The 15,282-nt window shown below is 40.1% G+C and overlaps 1 protein-coding gene and 1 long non-coding RNA gene across 2 annotated transcripts in view; both read right to left on the bottom strand.

Moving 5' to 3' along the window:
• Positions 1 to 442: 442 nt before the first annotated feature.
• On the bottom strand, positions 443 to 6,048 carry LOC104966972 (uncharacterized). Its single transcript, XR_800708.1, has 3 exons — positions 6,037 to 6,048; positions 2,542 to 2,543; positions 443 to 552 (listed from the first exon to the last, which is right to left on the bottom strand). It is a non-coding gene; the product is annotated as an uncharacterized lncRNA (long non-coding RNA).
• A 1,558-nt stretch (positions 6,049 to 7,606) lies between these two features.
• Positions 7,607 to 15,282, bottom strand: part of LOC104967324 (cadherin-13-like) — a 35,153-nt gene continuing 27,477 nt past the window's right edge. Inside the window, exons 3-4 of the mRNA XM_010796735.1 lie at positions 8,039 to 8,250; positions 7,607 to 7,708 (exon numbers count right to left, since the gene is read on the bottom strand). Of these exons, the coding sequence (XP_010795037.1) occupies positions 7,607 to 7,708; positions 8,039 to 8,250 (314 nt within the window). The remainder of the gene's footprint in view (positions 7,709 to 8,038; positions 8,251 to 15,282) is intronic.

Below are 15,282 nucleotides of genomic sequence, written 5' to 3'. Positions count from 1 at the left end.
CATTGTCAGAGCTGCTTTTGGATGCAAGAAACTACACTTTATATTTCAAATAAACAACACATCATCTTTATTCTTTGCCTGCTTTCTGCCTCACACTCATTTTTATGTCTCTCCCAGGAGGAATCCAAGGCCTGCCACACTCTCAAGACCAGCCAGGCCGCTCTACCCTGGAACAACTGTTTCCCACTGCTGCCATCACCAACCACCACTCCCAGCTCCCCTTTTCTAATAAACAAATGTTACGCTCACCAGCTGATTCCGAGTCATCCTTTTACATGTGTTAATAGTCAAATTCCAATAGTTAAGTAAACTATCAAAATCATCCTAATGACCANTCCCAGGAGGAATCCAAGGCCTGCCACACTCTCAAGACCAGCCAGGCCGCTCTACCCTGGAACAACTGTTTCCCACTGCTGCCATCACCAACCACCACTGAGTGGTGGTTGGTGATGGCAGCAGTGGGAAACAGTTGTTCCAGGGTAGAGCGGCCTGGCTGGTCTTGAGAGTGTGGCAGGCCTTGGATTCCTCCTGGGAGAGACACAAAAATCAGTCCTGCAAAAGCAAGTAAAGTTGTCAATAGATCTGCTGGCAAAAAGCTAGAGCGGCACACAACAAACCGTTCACTGCAACAATTCAGCAGGGAATGAGTGCAGGCTGCAGGCTTTCATAGTGTGGCTGATGAGCAGGTTGCAGGTATGGTGTGCCGCCGTGTGCCTCTTCTGTTTCAAAACTAGCATTGTGATTTGTGATCCATGTTTATAATACGTTAGACCGGCCGCTCTCCCTCATGTGACGTCACACGCGGGTGGTCTTTTTATATGGAAGCAAAAATGTCTTACAAAAACGACGCCAGATGTCACTGTAGTGTATATATACTTATGTATCTTTTTTTGAAAATCTAGTGTATACATCATTTTACTACACATTTATTCACTGGGGTCTCTAACCTGCAAGTTGCTCTTTAAACGTTATCTTTTGTTCGTATGGAATTCACAAAGAAAATGTGCTTTAAATAATGGCAGAATTAAAATAATGAGATGTGGTAAATGCACTGTAAAATATTACCATGATTACACAATATTTAGCTGTAATATTTTACAATAAATTACTGTTTTACCACTTTACATTCTTTACCTGTAATGTTCACAATGTAACACTGTAGTTTAGAATTTCACAGTGAAATCAATACAGGCACAGTTACTGTGAATGTACAGGATAAATGATTACCAGGATTTCACAACATGTTGCTGTATTATTTCACAGTAAAATACTGTATTAAGACCATCCTCTGTGATAACACAACAAATTAAGGGATTTTCTTGCTTTTATTTTGTTTCTTTTTTGGTTTTGGTTTTGTTTTGTTTGTCTACCCTCCCTCCCAAATGTAAAGCATCTTTGGGTTCAAGAAAAACGCTATAGAACTATAATTTATTATTATTATTATTATTATTATTATTATTATTGCTCTTGCTTCGCTTTAAATACTCCTTTCAAATATTTTCTTTCTTTGGTGCAGGTTTTACTTACATTGAAAGGGGCACCGCTGCATGTGCCTTAAAATAAACGATGCAACATATAAATCTATGTAAAATTGAAATTGTTGTCTTGGCTTAGTGTTTTCAGGTGCTTCCATGGGCATTAATCCTGAGACGGGCTCGAAAGCCAAAAAGAGGCATGGCAATTTAAACCCCCATGTCAGCACATTCTTCTATAAAAACTGTTGACTTTGAGTGGATGTCTGTGTAGACATGTGATACGTGCTCCCCTCCTCCTTCTTTTCTGTCTCCCTGCTGCGCAGGTGCACCTGGTCTGCCCCTCGCTCCGCCTCTGCCCAGGTGTTCCAAATTCCACTCAGCCGTGTGTATAAAGAGAAGCTGGAGGAGAAGGATGTCTCGCCTATCCTAACGCCGGAGACACTGTCCTTAGAATACCTCTTTGCTATTTTGAGCTGTAGGCCATATTGTTGAAGATGTGTTTATGTTTAGCCTGGAGGACCTTGTAGTCCAGTTTTCGCGGCTTTATTTTGTTCCCTATAGGGTTTCTGGTTAGGGGAGGGAAGCTCTGGGTCCTATGGTCCGTGGTGTGGCTGGCTTGGGTTCCCTCCTTCTGTTTGTTCCTTTTGGACAGTCCTCCAGACCTCTTTTTGTTTCCTGTTTCGCTTGTGTGAGCAAACGGCTGATTATCAATAAATGCTCGTTACCAAGTACCGGTTATTGCGTGTATTCTTTCATGTTGCGGGTCTCAACACGAGCCACTACTGCGGAGTAGAGGTTGGGGCCGTAACAACATGTCCAAGACACTGTGAAATGCACTTTGCACTTCAATGGAGTAATAAAAAGTTAAAATGGGCATTTTCTTTGTTTTTCTTTGTTGATTGAGCTGATTGAATTGTGTAGTTATGATAAAATATATTATCGTATTATTTACATTTTTATATTTACAGTAAATTATTGGCTACTGTGTTGCATTACTTCTACTGTAAAAGTGTGAAAATACAGGTAATTACTGTAATTTATGTACAGCAATACCACAGCTCTGTACTGCTATATCACAGTAATGCCATGGGCATGGCAACTGTAAAGTCACAGTATTTAGTTGTACTTTTATTCAAATTTACTGTAAAATATATACAGTCAAGTACTGTGAAATATTTACAGTCAATTACCTTGAAATATTTACAGTAAATTACTGTGAAATCCATGCATATAGTAGCCAGTAATTTACTGTAATTTTACAGCCAAACATTTTACAGAATATACTTCTACTCCACTACATTTTGGAGGGAAATAATGTACTTTTTACTGAACAACAATTATTTAACACTCATAATCAATTGCTCTTTTGTACTGTACATATAAATCACATTATTAGCTTTAATGATTTGAGGCAGTGCTTTGCTACTAAGGTACCCAGTATGATAAAAAGTAACTAAGATTGGCTCAAGATTGAAAAACAACAACAATAAATGCTTGACATGTATTTTTTGGAGGAAAAAAAAACTGAAAAACTATTTTTCTATAAATATGATACTAGAAAATAGCCTATATTGATACATGAAGTACATTTACTTCATGTATCAATAATGATGATTACACATAAAAGGAATATGCTGTCGTATATATCTAATAAGTGACATGCAAGCACAAAGTTGTAAGAGAAGATAACAAATTGAAAAATTGTAAAAAGAAAAATGTCACAAAACTATTTAAGATTAAAGAGAATAATGACAAATATTTATAACAAATATATCACAAACTGCAGTAAATTTGAGATGAACATTACATTTTGCTAATCGTAATTCTGTACTTCTACTTAATTATCAATTGAGAACATTTATTTGCAATGCGGTAAGTGTTCCTACTTTTTCTCAAGTGAAGCATGTGGTATATTTGTATCACTGCACGCTTTATTGTGTAATTGATACTTTTAATATTTCACCTGGTGTGAAACAAAACATTGTTAGAATTAGCACAGCCTTTTCTGAATTATAAACATCTATTTTTGAAGGTGAAGGTCTGTTTTTCTGCTCTTGTAAATCAACATGACATTAAGCCATTGTGCTCCTATAAAGCACTCAGTCCCATGCATACAAGCTTAGCAACATGTGTAAGTTTGCAGATAAATTAAGCAATTTGAGCAAAATATGGAGGAGCCGATGTAAAGGCAGACAGACAATAGACAAAAGGCGGTAAACAGAATTAAGAAATGAGCTACAGAACAAGCTAAGGAGAGATAGCGTGAGTGGGATGGAGCCAGAGAGAGGAAGATTATTGGTGTTGTTTGGTACAATGAGATGCTGTGCTGTGGATGCGAGCTGTCACTTCTTAGTCATATCCAGAAAGCCTTACTGAACATTGAAGGCTTGGTAAGAGAAAATCTATTTGCAATTGCAGACTGAGAATTTTGCTCAGGATGCAATATTACATCATTCAGTGTGTGAAAACGCATAAAACACAACAAAAGCAAAATAAATAGGCTTTTGGACTCGGATTATTTTGCCTCTTATCAGTTGTTGCATGTGAATGGTGCCTGGCAATGCCTCCCTGAAGGTAAGAAAATGTTCTGCATAACTGTTGTTCTGCACGACACAGCCAAAATAACACGGAATAATACACAAACAAGTCCATATCTTGGAGCACGCATTTCATAAACTGAAATGCATTCTTCCATTAATTCACATATTGATCGGTTGCAGAAAAAAAGCAATAGAAGGGGAATAAATTACGCTTTCAATTCTGAGTTTTGCTTATAATAGGAATCATTCATCAGTCGCCTCGCTCCCTCTGGGGCTGTGTTACAGCAAACTAACAGCTCGCACGGAGGAATTAAAAACTGATTTTCTCCACCTTCGCTCACAGCACTTATCAATTATCAACAGCAAATAGTTCTTGCCACGATAACATTAGTTATGCCAATAAATTCACCATGGAATATTTCCGCTCTGCGTTAGAGAGGAAACAAAGAGAGCTTTGGGCAAATACAAAATCTAATGTTGACAGGCGCAAAACAAAGAGATTTTATTTCTTAAACACAAAAAAAAAAACGAAGCTATTCTGCGGTGCAATAATTGAAAAACAGGGAAGAGGCATCAAGGCAGCTTGACTACCATGATCTCAGATGAGAGATTTAAAGCTCAGCTTCCCAGCAGAGTCATTCCACAAGTCAAACCCCTGGCTTATTGAAACAAGCTTTTTAACATGCCATGAGTTAGTTACAGATTCTTTAGAAGCGGCTGCCGCTCTGAACTCGTGTTTGATGGGCCACTAGAGACGGCGTGGGGTGGGGGGGTGTGGTGGCGGGGCTAGAGGATGTGGACAGAGAAAGGGACAATACATTTCTTGATAAAATGGTTCCCAGAGCGTGAGGAGCTTCAGCAGATTAATTGATAGTNACACCACACACGCACTAACACACACACACACACAAACTAAAGGTACTCTGTTAAAACAAACTATTTAATGAAAGTGTTCGGAAAATAAAACAGTTAAATCAGATTCGTTGTCACCGCAAAAAATATAAATATGTTTTCACTACCCCGTGTTTTGTTTGAATCTACCAGATATTCGAGACGTCACTCCAAGTACCGACCACTGCCGGTGAACCGGTGACTGAGAAGTCCAAAATGTTTATTAATACCAAACTGGATTTAGTTTTGATAATGTATCAATAAAAGTTTTCGAAAAAAACTAGACTACGAACATAATTAAAATTTGTCTGTCAAGTTGGTCACACACACACACACACACACATACACACACACACACACACACACACATACACACACACACACACACACACACACACACACACACACACACACACACACACACACACACACACACACACACACACACACACACACACACACACCACACACACACACACACTCACTCACTCACTCACTCACTCACTCACTTACTCACACAGAGGTCAACTGTTTCACTGTAAACTTCACTTCCCTCATATCATTTGCCAAAAGACTAATTCACTTATATCTTCAATGACTTGCCAAGGTAGCTCCCATGGACTGGCTAACCAAATAATTGATGGGGATAGGCACCAACAAATGAGAGCCGCTTCCTGCTGTATGCTGGATGGAAACATTCATTAAGCTCTGGGCTTGAGGACTTGATGCAGCAGGACGCCGAGCACTGCAGCAGAATGACAGATGATCTCCCAGAAAATGAGAGGAACACAAACTGGAAACTTTTCCTAATCAACTTAGAGTATTTTGACTCAACAGAGGGGGGGACTGAGGTATATGGGGGATATGAATGAGGGACAATGGTGTTTGTTCAGGTGCACTGAGTTTTATATCACACTCAATTTGCTGGTTTACAGAAAAACATTGCTGTAGATTACACAAACAAAAGGACACATTTGCTGGGAAACAAAGCTCAGTGTTGGGGTGCAGGCTTACTGGACAAATTCCCACATAATTGGAAGTGGCCATTGTAATTTTTCATGTTTATGTTGCCCTGAAGAAGGGTTTCCTTCCCTGCTCCTTTCCATATGACCTCATGCATGAATAATGACTAAAAAACACATGAAATGGCTCCGCATTTGGTATTTTTCCAAGTTTAAGTGGACCCGATTTATTTTTAAAGTCAAGAAACCAAACACTGGCTTGGAGCACGGGTAAAATGTGAAACCCACAGTGGACCTTTTATAAAAGTCTTTCACTTTCCCTCGGACACTCCTTAAGTGTTAAGGGTCTTTCCGACAGATAAACATCCCTAAGTGTCAGTAATCTGGATCAATATATTTAGACTGCCTACCATAAATCATTGACCTGCAGATTTAGTGCTGGGCTCGGTTGTTTTTGTTGCCATATGCAGAAGCTCACACATCTCTGGTGATGGGGGGGTATTCTCACTGTAGCTTGGCAGAGCACAGCAGCATCTGTTCTCCTGGCCTCCTCCAGCGGCATTCACGTGATCCTCTTTAGTAAATCAAAACTCATTATTTTAAACTTCTTATATGGTTCTCTTGGTGGATGTCATCAATCACCTTCTCTGTGCTCTACCCTGTGGTGTTTTACTAAGGCTGTAAAACCTCCACGTGTTTTAAAATAGACTGTTTTAACTTAAAATGACACATAATATCACGGTTATATGTGCATTTTAGGTTACTTTTCACTTCATTTTAATGTGAATTTGGTTTTAAAGATTATAGTATGGGTGTTTCCCATCTGCCTTACAGTATATGGCTTCTCTGAGGTGTTGCAATTATGGTAATTGAGGGTAATTAAGGTTATGAGCAAGCCTGAAATTATTGGTGATTAGAATTCATCAAAATGTACATAAACATGACTGACACCAGATGCCTCTAAATGTGTTATGTTTTATTTGCTTTAACGATCAGTAATGTATGAAAGTTGTGTGGATTACCCTCCAGTGCCTGTGATCACATCTCTGAGCACGCTTTCCCTGCTTACCAAACCATATTGTTATACATAAAAGCTTATAAGACTTTGCTGAAGGATAAAGGAGTGAGGACATTGCACACATTGCTTACAGTTCCTCAATCTCATTCATCTGTCTGCCAAAACGCCGGAGTTTGAGGGTGGTGGTGTTTGTTGGTGTTCTAAACACTGGAGTGTAATCAGTGAATTCAGCAAAAATAACAACCTGACTAGAACCTTCCTTACAGGTTAATTATGAATACCTAACCCGACACTCAAACTACAATTTGTATTCATAAAAATAACCTCCAGGTAAATGAAAGGAACAGGAAATGGATAACTTAACACATATTTATTTAACAACATAGCAGTCTAACAGTTAAAAGAACAGTCAACTTGCTTCTTCTCTATGAGTATGTAGGTTATGTTTACCTGGGTAATGTCCTTTCACAGTGAGAGACAGCTGAGTGTGTGACACATGGGATTTCTGCTGTGGTGATAATAATTGTGCCCTTAATGAGCACACTTTTGAGAATGTTCAGCTACCACTGGCAGCCAGTTAGCTTAGCTCAGAGTAAAGATGGGGGGAAAAAAAATGTCTAGGTCTATCCAGGGATTATAAAATCCACCCACCAGCCCTTCTAAATATCGCGTATTAACTTAACCAAATATTTTATTCAGCATTGTTATAGGCCGGACTGTTTAAATTGTTCCTTGGCTGGGCGCAGATGCTTCTCTTGGTTGAGTGTCTCCCAGTGGAGGCTCCAGGAAGTTACTGCCTCTGGCAAAGATATAGTCCGCCAGCTAATGTGTAATTAGTGAGTATTGGGACAATTTTGTTGCCTTTGGACCAAGATAAGTTTACCTTTTGCGGCATCAACCTTGTAACTTAAATCCTGGCAAGAAAACCAAGTGTATTCCCCTTAAATATCAAACGAGAGAGCAGCTCATGAATCCACTTATTCCCCACGGGGACATTGTTATTTAATCACAGCTATATTTTGTCTGGTTATACTACATCACAGTAACCTTTTCAATGTTTAATGAAGCGTAACCTTTACAATTTTGATGATGTGTAAATAAAGAAAACAAAAACATACGCATAAAATCACACCCACAGCAATTTGTACTAACCCTGAGAGTGTGCGGCGACTGAACTGGCAGTCCAGTGACGTCCACCTGTGCCACGTCGTCTGCATGTGCACTCAGCCCGTGGACGAACAGGATAGGCCGGCTGTACAGGACATCTCGCTGAGGGACCAGATTCAGGTCTTCATTGACGTGGAAGTTGGGGTCCGACACCTCAAACTTCACGTCCTCATTCCCCGCGCAGTCATCAAACTCGACTGAAAGACACACACGGAAAGGGTAGGTGTTATGTCTTCACTCATTTCACTCACGAATTACAAACCGAAATGTCAAGCCACAAGTCACCGAGGTATTCACTGCACCGTAAAGAAGAGAACTTAAAGAGGTTGCCAACTAAAAAAGTGGATATAAATAGATGCCCTGAAGATATACACACACCCTGAGGAAAGAGGAGGATGTTCTGAAAGGCTCTGTCAGCTAAGCTACAATAAAAGTCAGTGATCTCTATTCTCAAAAGCCTGCTGCAATATTTATAACCCATTGCACGCATTGTAGACTTATTAATGTGTCTGTCTCCCTTTTGCAGGGCTGTACATAGAGTGGAATTCAGTGGCAAGAGGAGAAAGGATTTAAGGTCCAGGAGGAGAAGAGTGTCACCTTAAAGTCAGATGCATGTGGCGCGTGCACGTGTGAGCTCGTATTGTCTGACTAAAGGAGATACCGCAATGACTCTAGCGGGCTTTATCCCTTCTGATCATGTTCATCCGCTCTTTATCTCTCTCACACACTTCCTTTGGTCTCGTGACACTATCCCCATGTCCTCCCCCACCCTCAGGCCTGACAATCCTCCCCTCCCTCATCCTTCACCTCCTCTTTACCCCGGCCTCCCGTGAAGCTTCCTGCTGTTACGGAACACGAAGGGAGGGGTTTTTGAGTGTTCTTGGATGGATGTGTACACATGTTGTTGATGGGTAAAACAGGTGCAGCATGACTCACCATTCAACATAATTGCTATTTCTGAAACATGGATCAACAACGAAAAGGACATAGACGTTGAGTTGGATGGATATGAGCTCAGATACAAAAATAGACCAAATAAGGGAGGAGGAGGAGTTGCCTTCTATGTGGATACAATTATGCACTTTAGTGTGTTGGACAGTATGACAACTGGGGTTGACAACCTATTAGAACGTATAACAATTGAAATCTACAAGGAAAAAAATAAAAGTGTCATAATCAGCTGTATATAGGACGCCAGGGTCAAGCATTGAAACGTTCACAGACTCGATGGAGGGCATGTTTTCTAAAATAGATAACAAAGCTATTATCATATGTGGAGATTTTAATATTAACCTGCTTAATCCTAACAAGCACAAAACTACTGATGAATGTATCAATACAATGTATAGTCTGAGCCTATTTCCGAAAAGAACTAGACCCAGTAGAGTGACATCCCATTGTGCCACCCTAAGAGATAATACATTTAACAATGACATTGAAAACCACACAGTAAGTGGGTTAAGTTAGGACGTCCCATTGCTCTTAAAACTCTTTTCCCTGCTTCTCGTGGTTTCCTTGCGTCTCTCCATGCTTCCCTGGTGGGAGGGACTAAACGCAGGGAAACGACGCAAGTGAGGGACGCAAAGATTTCATTTAAACGAAGTGATATGCAGCCGCAGACACACAACTGCGAATGTATACGGAGACGATAGGTTGGGACGTGTCACATGTGCCGGAGACGATAGGTTGGGACGTGTCACGTCGGCCGGATGTCGCCAATGACGTTATAGGAGCGAAAATTCTGGATCTGCTTGTTAGCACCCCCCTTTTCTTTTCTTTTTTGAGATGCGGGTACGGAGGAAAAGAGAGAGGGTTTTGTTTTCTGACACTTTGTGAGTTCCCTGACATACCGGGGACACATATTTATGTATAAAATATGTCAAAAAGTGCATTTTGCATAATAGGTCCCCTTTAAGTGGCCCTATGCTTTTATGGGGTTTTCCCTTTGCTGCTTTTGTGCATTTAAATGGCCTGCAACACATTTATGTATCTAGTCTTATGACCCCTCAAAGTGCTTTTACATATAGAGGTCAGCGTATATCCATTCACACACATTCATGCCGAGACAGATGCTACCCTAAAAAGTCCCACCTGCTCCAAGGAGGCAAACACTAAGATGTATTCACACACCACTGCAATGTCAATATGAGTATCATGTCCAAGGACATCCCGACATGTTGATTGCTGAAGCTGGGGATTTAACCAATGATCATATGATTGGATAGATGAATTTAAATTATAAAACAAAACCGTTTTGTGTTTAAGCTATTTCCATACTCATAAAAATGTTCCAAAGTTCAGTGAAATTGCATATTTCAAAGTCAAAAGCCTACATAATGTCTTATTTGCACAGCACCCAAGCCCTGTCAATGCTCAGGGTAAACCCTGCACATGATGTGAGATGATTATCAATACAGCCACGTGTTTCTGGAAAAACATGTTGTCTGTCCACAAAAACAACTTTTTATTTGATTGTAAAAACAAGCAAAAATGTAGATTGGAAAGATTGTTTCTCCCCTCCACTGGGAGAAGGACAGGGCTCTCAAGAAAAGCCTTATATTACTTATTCATTATGGATGTCATGCTTTTAGTTTAACATAACACAGAAAGTCTGTTGTAGCTCATAGCGAGCAGAAGGAAACCCTTCACAATGATCTGGGAATCTCTCATCTCTGTGTTCTGCTCACATACAGTACTGTATTTCTGATGAAGGAATGGGTTCAGATTTGAGCCCAGATTTAACAAGTTCCTCTGTGTAGCTGTGGAACAGTTGTGCCTCTCTTAAAGTAAAGCACAGCTTCCATGTCTCGTGCAAAGGCTTGACACTTTCTCTTCCAAACCAACCAATTATTTTGTATTTGTATACAAACGTCAATTGCCCATATTTATATGTTTGAGCTGCCTTTTAACATCTTGTTTTGGAGCAATACTTTACCTATGGACCTAATGTAGCTGGAAGTTAGAATCTCTAAGATGTTCACGACTGCTCAAGAACGGTGACAAGGTGGGAAAAAGAGTAGGTTTGTCTGGGACAATATGACACATGTTACCACAATGCTGAGAGGTACTTTAGATGTCAATGTAGTCCCCATATAACCCTAAAATAAAAATGTATTTTGAAACCATTAGTGTAATGATGTAATAAAGTCTTACATGTAGTTTGTTGCTTCAAATCAGTCTTCTCCATGCACGATTGAAAAGAAAAACTGGCAATTGTCACAAAAACTCTCTAGGATTTGTCCTCAGCTTAATAAATGAGCAAACAGGTTCCCAGACTTTTGTTGCAACTTTTTTTCATCACCATACTTTCCATCATATTCTGTCAAAAAGGGGATCCCTATGGTCTGTGCAATTTTTCTGCCAGTAGGGGCCAAATATGCAACGAGAATGGGGACAGCTTGGAGTGCCCTTGACCCAACCCATGCGTATATCGATTAATTTACATCTGACATACACAATGGTGATAGCCCTACCTTACACAGCCATTGAATAAAAAGGTAAGTTCAAGAATGGAGACTGCCAATCAAATGAGGGACATTGGCTCAACTTGCGGAACGAGTTTAAAAAATGCTGAGCAGTCCATCACAACGTGTGACACTTAGTCGTCCTATATCCAAGTTTTTGCTCAACGTTTACAGTTTTAGCTGTCCACACAATCCTAGAGAATGTTATAGTTAACTGCACTTGAAGTAAACATATTTAGCAACTGATGTTTTTAAATTAGTCAGGACTGTGGCCTTTTTTAGTATGTAAACAAATTAATAGTGTAAAAAACAGAAAAATATATGTGATAAGTTCCACTAACATAGTCATTATAAGCAAGGCTACATAGCGTTGCAACACTATGACAAACTAACTACATAAGGGGCAGACAGTTTATTATTTGTATTGGTTTATTTGAATAAGTATCTCATCTCTTTAGTTCACTAATGATGTGACTCTGAAGCCCAACTCCCACTGTAATTAAGCTTTATTAACTGGTAGTCCCAATACATACAAATTAGTACACAGGAGGGGATACATTGTTACCAAACCAACCCGTATTGTTTCACTGTTTTTCTGCCGTAACTTGTATTGTTCATGTTTCTTAATCACAGGGGATAAAAGGTAGCTGGGAGGAATTTACCACCTAATGCTCTCATTATATGTCTCCCGACTCTTCCCATCCCTTTACCTTGTAAAAGCAATGGCTGTGTGTGTCTGATTGAAAGTCATCAATCCATACACGTCTAGTATGTCTATCTTCGATCACGCCAGCTCAAATTGAAAAGCCTATGGTTAGTGCTGGCTGACAATAAAATCAATAGACTGAAGTCTATCAAAGCACTCATTTAGTACACTTAACCTTTGCGACTATTAGTCTGGCTTCTTGTATCTCTCTCACTGCAGACATTTTAAAATCTTCCCTCCGGACTGTATCGTTTTCTGCCATCTGGACGAAGGTAAGAGCTGAATACCGGAGTGAGGAATAGAGGACGTGGGGGAAAAAAATGACAGGAGAGGCAAGGCTACAATGGACACTGAGGGAGAGCTACAAAGTCAACAGCCTACTCTCCAGGGAAACAAGGCTCCATCTCAATATTAACTTCTAAGCCAAAGCATGAAAGATGTGTTCATTTCCATTCCCATTACAAGCCTCAGATTTATTTCAATAACATGGGTGCGCTTTTTAGAGCCTGCAAATTGCGGCGCCAAACAGTGTCAGTGGCATTTCAAAGGGGGATTTCAGTGGAGAGCATAGTGAGCGCGCGGCTTTGAAGTCAGGCTACAATGAGAGAACGCAACTTACCCTGCTCACCACTACGCACCAACACGCACCCACTTTCTTTATTCTGAGTGCTGGCTCAGGCTTGGAATAACTGTGCACAACACGGATTAGGGTAGCCAAAATCCCTCACTGATGACTCTTTAGGAGGAGGAGCGGGTGGGTGGGAGTTCAATTTTTCCTGCAAGTTTGACATTCAAGCTCTTTTCAGGCTATAAACCTCCCATGGAGCCTGTGAATGGCCAATGTTCCAGAAAGTGGTTCACCAAAGAGCATGGTCAGTTTGAGATCCATCCACATGCTTTCATGGCATCAAAATATGACTATAAGTTCTTAATTAAGTTTAAAATAAGAAATTAAGACATTTTCAGGGATTGTTTACCTTAGACTTAAATGCAGATACCTATTATAAAATGGACAGAACAAACAACACTCCATCATTTGTATTTTACAAATTACACCAAACTGTCAACCAGTGATATGTTTGACATATATTTTTCTCTTTAACCTGTTTAGCCCTGAGCCTGTTTTTCAGCTCTCAGGCTCGAAAATGACGTTCCCAGAACAAATGACCATATCTTCACTTGTAAAAGGGGTAAATTAATCATCTTTTTTCTCAAAGAAATGATACACCTTGGAGTTGGATGTAGAAAAATGTCAGAATCAATATAGATGTTTTTATTTTAAAGTAAATTCAGTTTCAAATTGAACATTGTAGTTTCCGTCCAAAAGAAAACTATTACCTATAGTGAAAACCACCCTTGAATGATGGTAAGGTAGACTAAAAGCTTTAGGAATCCAAACTATAACATATAATAAGTACCCTGTATCAAGATTGATGCAAAACAAGTGAGATTTGACCTTTTTAGAGAGGTTTAGAAACAAAACCCCACTTCTGGGGTCATTTGGGTGTATTTTCCATATCTCTGGAACGCATCGTTCGATGTTGATGATTGACACCACTTTTGAACCGTTAGAGCCAATAGAATTGAGGGGAAGTTCCTAAAATCCATCTAAACATTACCATTGGTGAAGAGAGTGATGCGCAGCTAGCATGCCCAAAACCGGAAGCTGGGTTGTAGCTCTCTCCGTTTTTTACAAAAATGTTATGATGGATTATCAGTAATCATTTCAAAGAGACACAGAAACATTGGATTAACCTTTAGCAGCATTTGTATGCGTTGTAATGCAATTGAACACAACTCTTGATCAGAAAACAGCAAAGGTAAGACGTATTTGCCGTTTTGGCCCCGTAAAGCTAAATTGTGTCTGGTTTTGCCTTCGCTGCCCTGAGTCTTGGTCGTGGAGTGATGATACTTATACCATTGGAATCTGTGGAATCTCAGCTTTCATATGATATATTGTTTGTGCAGAACCGATGAAGTATACAATATTACTACTGTGAGTTATGTGCTAAGTGCGTTAGCACTCTTTCGCTTAGTGCTAATTCAGAGGCTTGGCGTTAGAGTTGTGTTTTGTTTCGTTAAAAATGGTTCATAACGTCAGTTAGCTTTGTTTCTTCCCGTTATGTGGGTATGACACATTAATAAGTTGTTAAATATTAAGAAGCCCTGAGACACAGTTTTATGAAATAAAAGCCCGTAGCCCCCGCCCCCGGGGGCTCCCGGGCTTAACAGGTTAAAGTGTTTAAGCAAAATCATCTTTATAATGAAAGACAATGTAGATGTTCTCCCTCTAAATGATAAAGCAACCTATTTTGACATCCAAGCATATTGACATTGGCTTCACTCTTTTGTCTGTCAGACCTAACAATTCGATCCCCCCCTGCCTCCCCTCCTCTGTCAGACACCAAAGTTTTCCTTTGAGGTGTTTGAAGACAATTTTCTGTCTTGTAACTAAATGTCAAGTCTCCATGCTGGCAGAGATGGGAATCAGAGGAGTAATCTCAAAGGTGGCAGCATGGGTGTGTTTGAGCTGATAGCTGACGTGTCTTACCAGGCAGAGTGTGCTCAGCCTCATAAAAAAGGCTCAGGAGAACACCATTCTCAAATAATCACTTGGCATTAGCGAAGGAGCCGCCTTTGAAAATGTATTTACACCCTGAATTGCATTTTTCCCCAGAGTTTCCTATCACAGAGCTTTGTCTGAGACCCATTATTGGGACTCAGCGTTAACAAGGCTCTTTTTAGCTACAAAGATAACGGTTTGAAGGATCTTGCCAACTAGGGGGTCCTGACAGCAGGATCTTTCATCTCGAGCTTAAAAGATGATTAAGGCCTCCAACCTCCACCTTTAATGCGACTCCAGCCAATCTCATGTTAGGTGTGTGTGTTCTGCGGGCCATGATCATGCTTTGATGTACGGCACTGTCCACTTCAATGGTGACTAAAGCCAATTAAAGTGCAATTACTTTCTGATCCGAGAAAGTGTCAGAGAGAGTTCATGGGGACTGTTAAAGATCAGCAAAGAATGGAAGTTAAAGGTGGGGTATGTCATTTTGGAG

This window comes from Notothenia coriiceps, unplaced genomic scaffold (genome assembly GCF_000735185.1).
Source record: "Notothenia coriiceps isolate Sejong01 unplaced genomic scaffold, NC01 NC01_scaffold00037250, whole genome shotgun sequence".
Classification (NCBI taxonomy): Eukaryota; Metazoa; Chordata; class Actinopteri; order Perciformes; family Nototheniidae; genus Notothenia; species Notothenia coriiceps.
The sequence above is the reverse complement of the archived record's forward strand: the minus strand, read 5'-3'. Positions and strand labels throughout refer to the sequence as shown.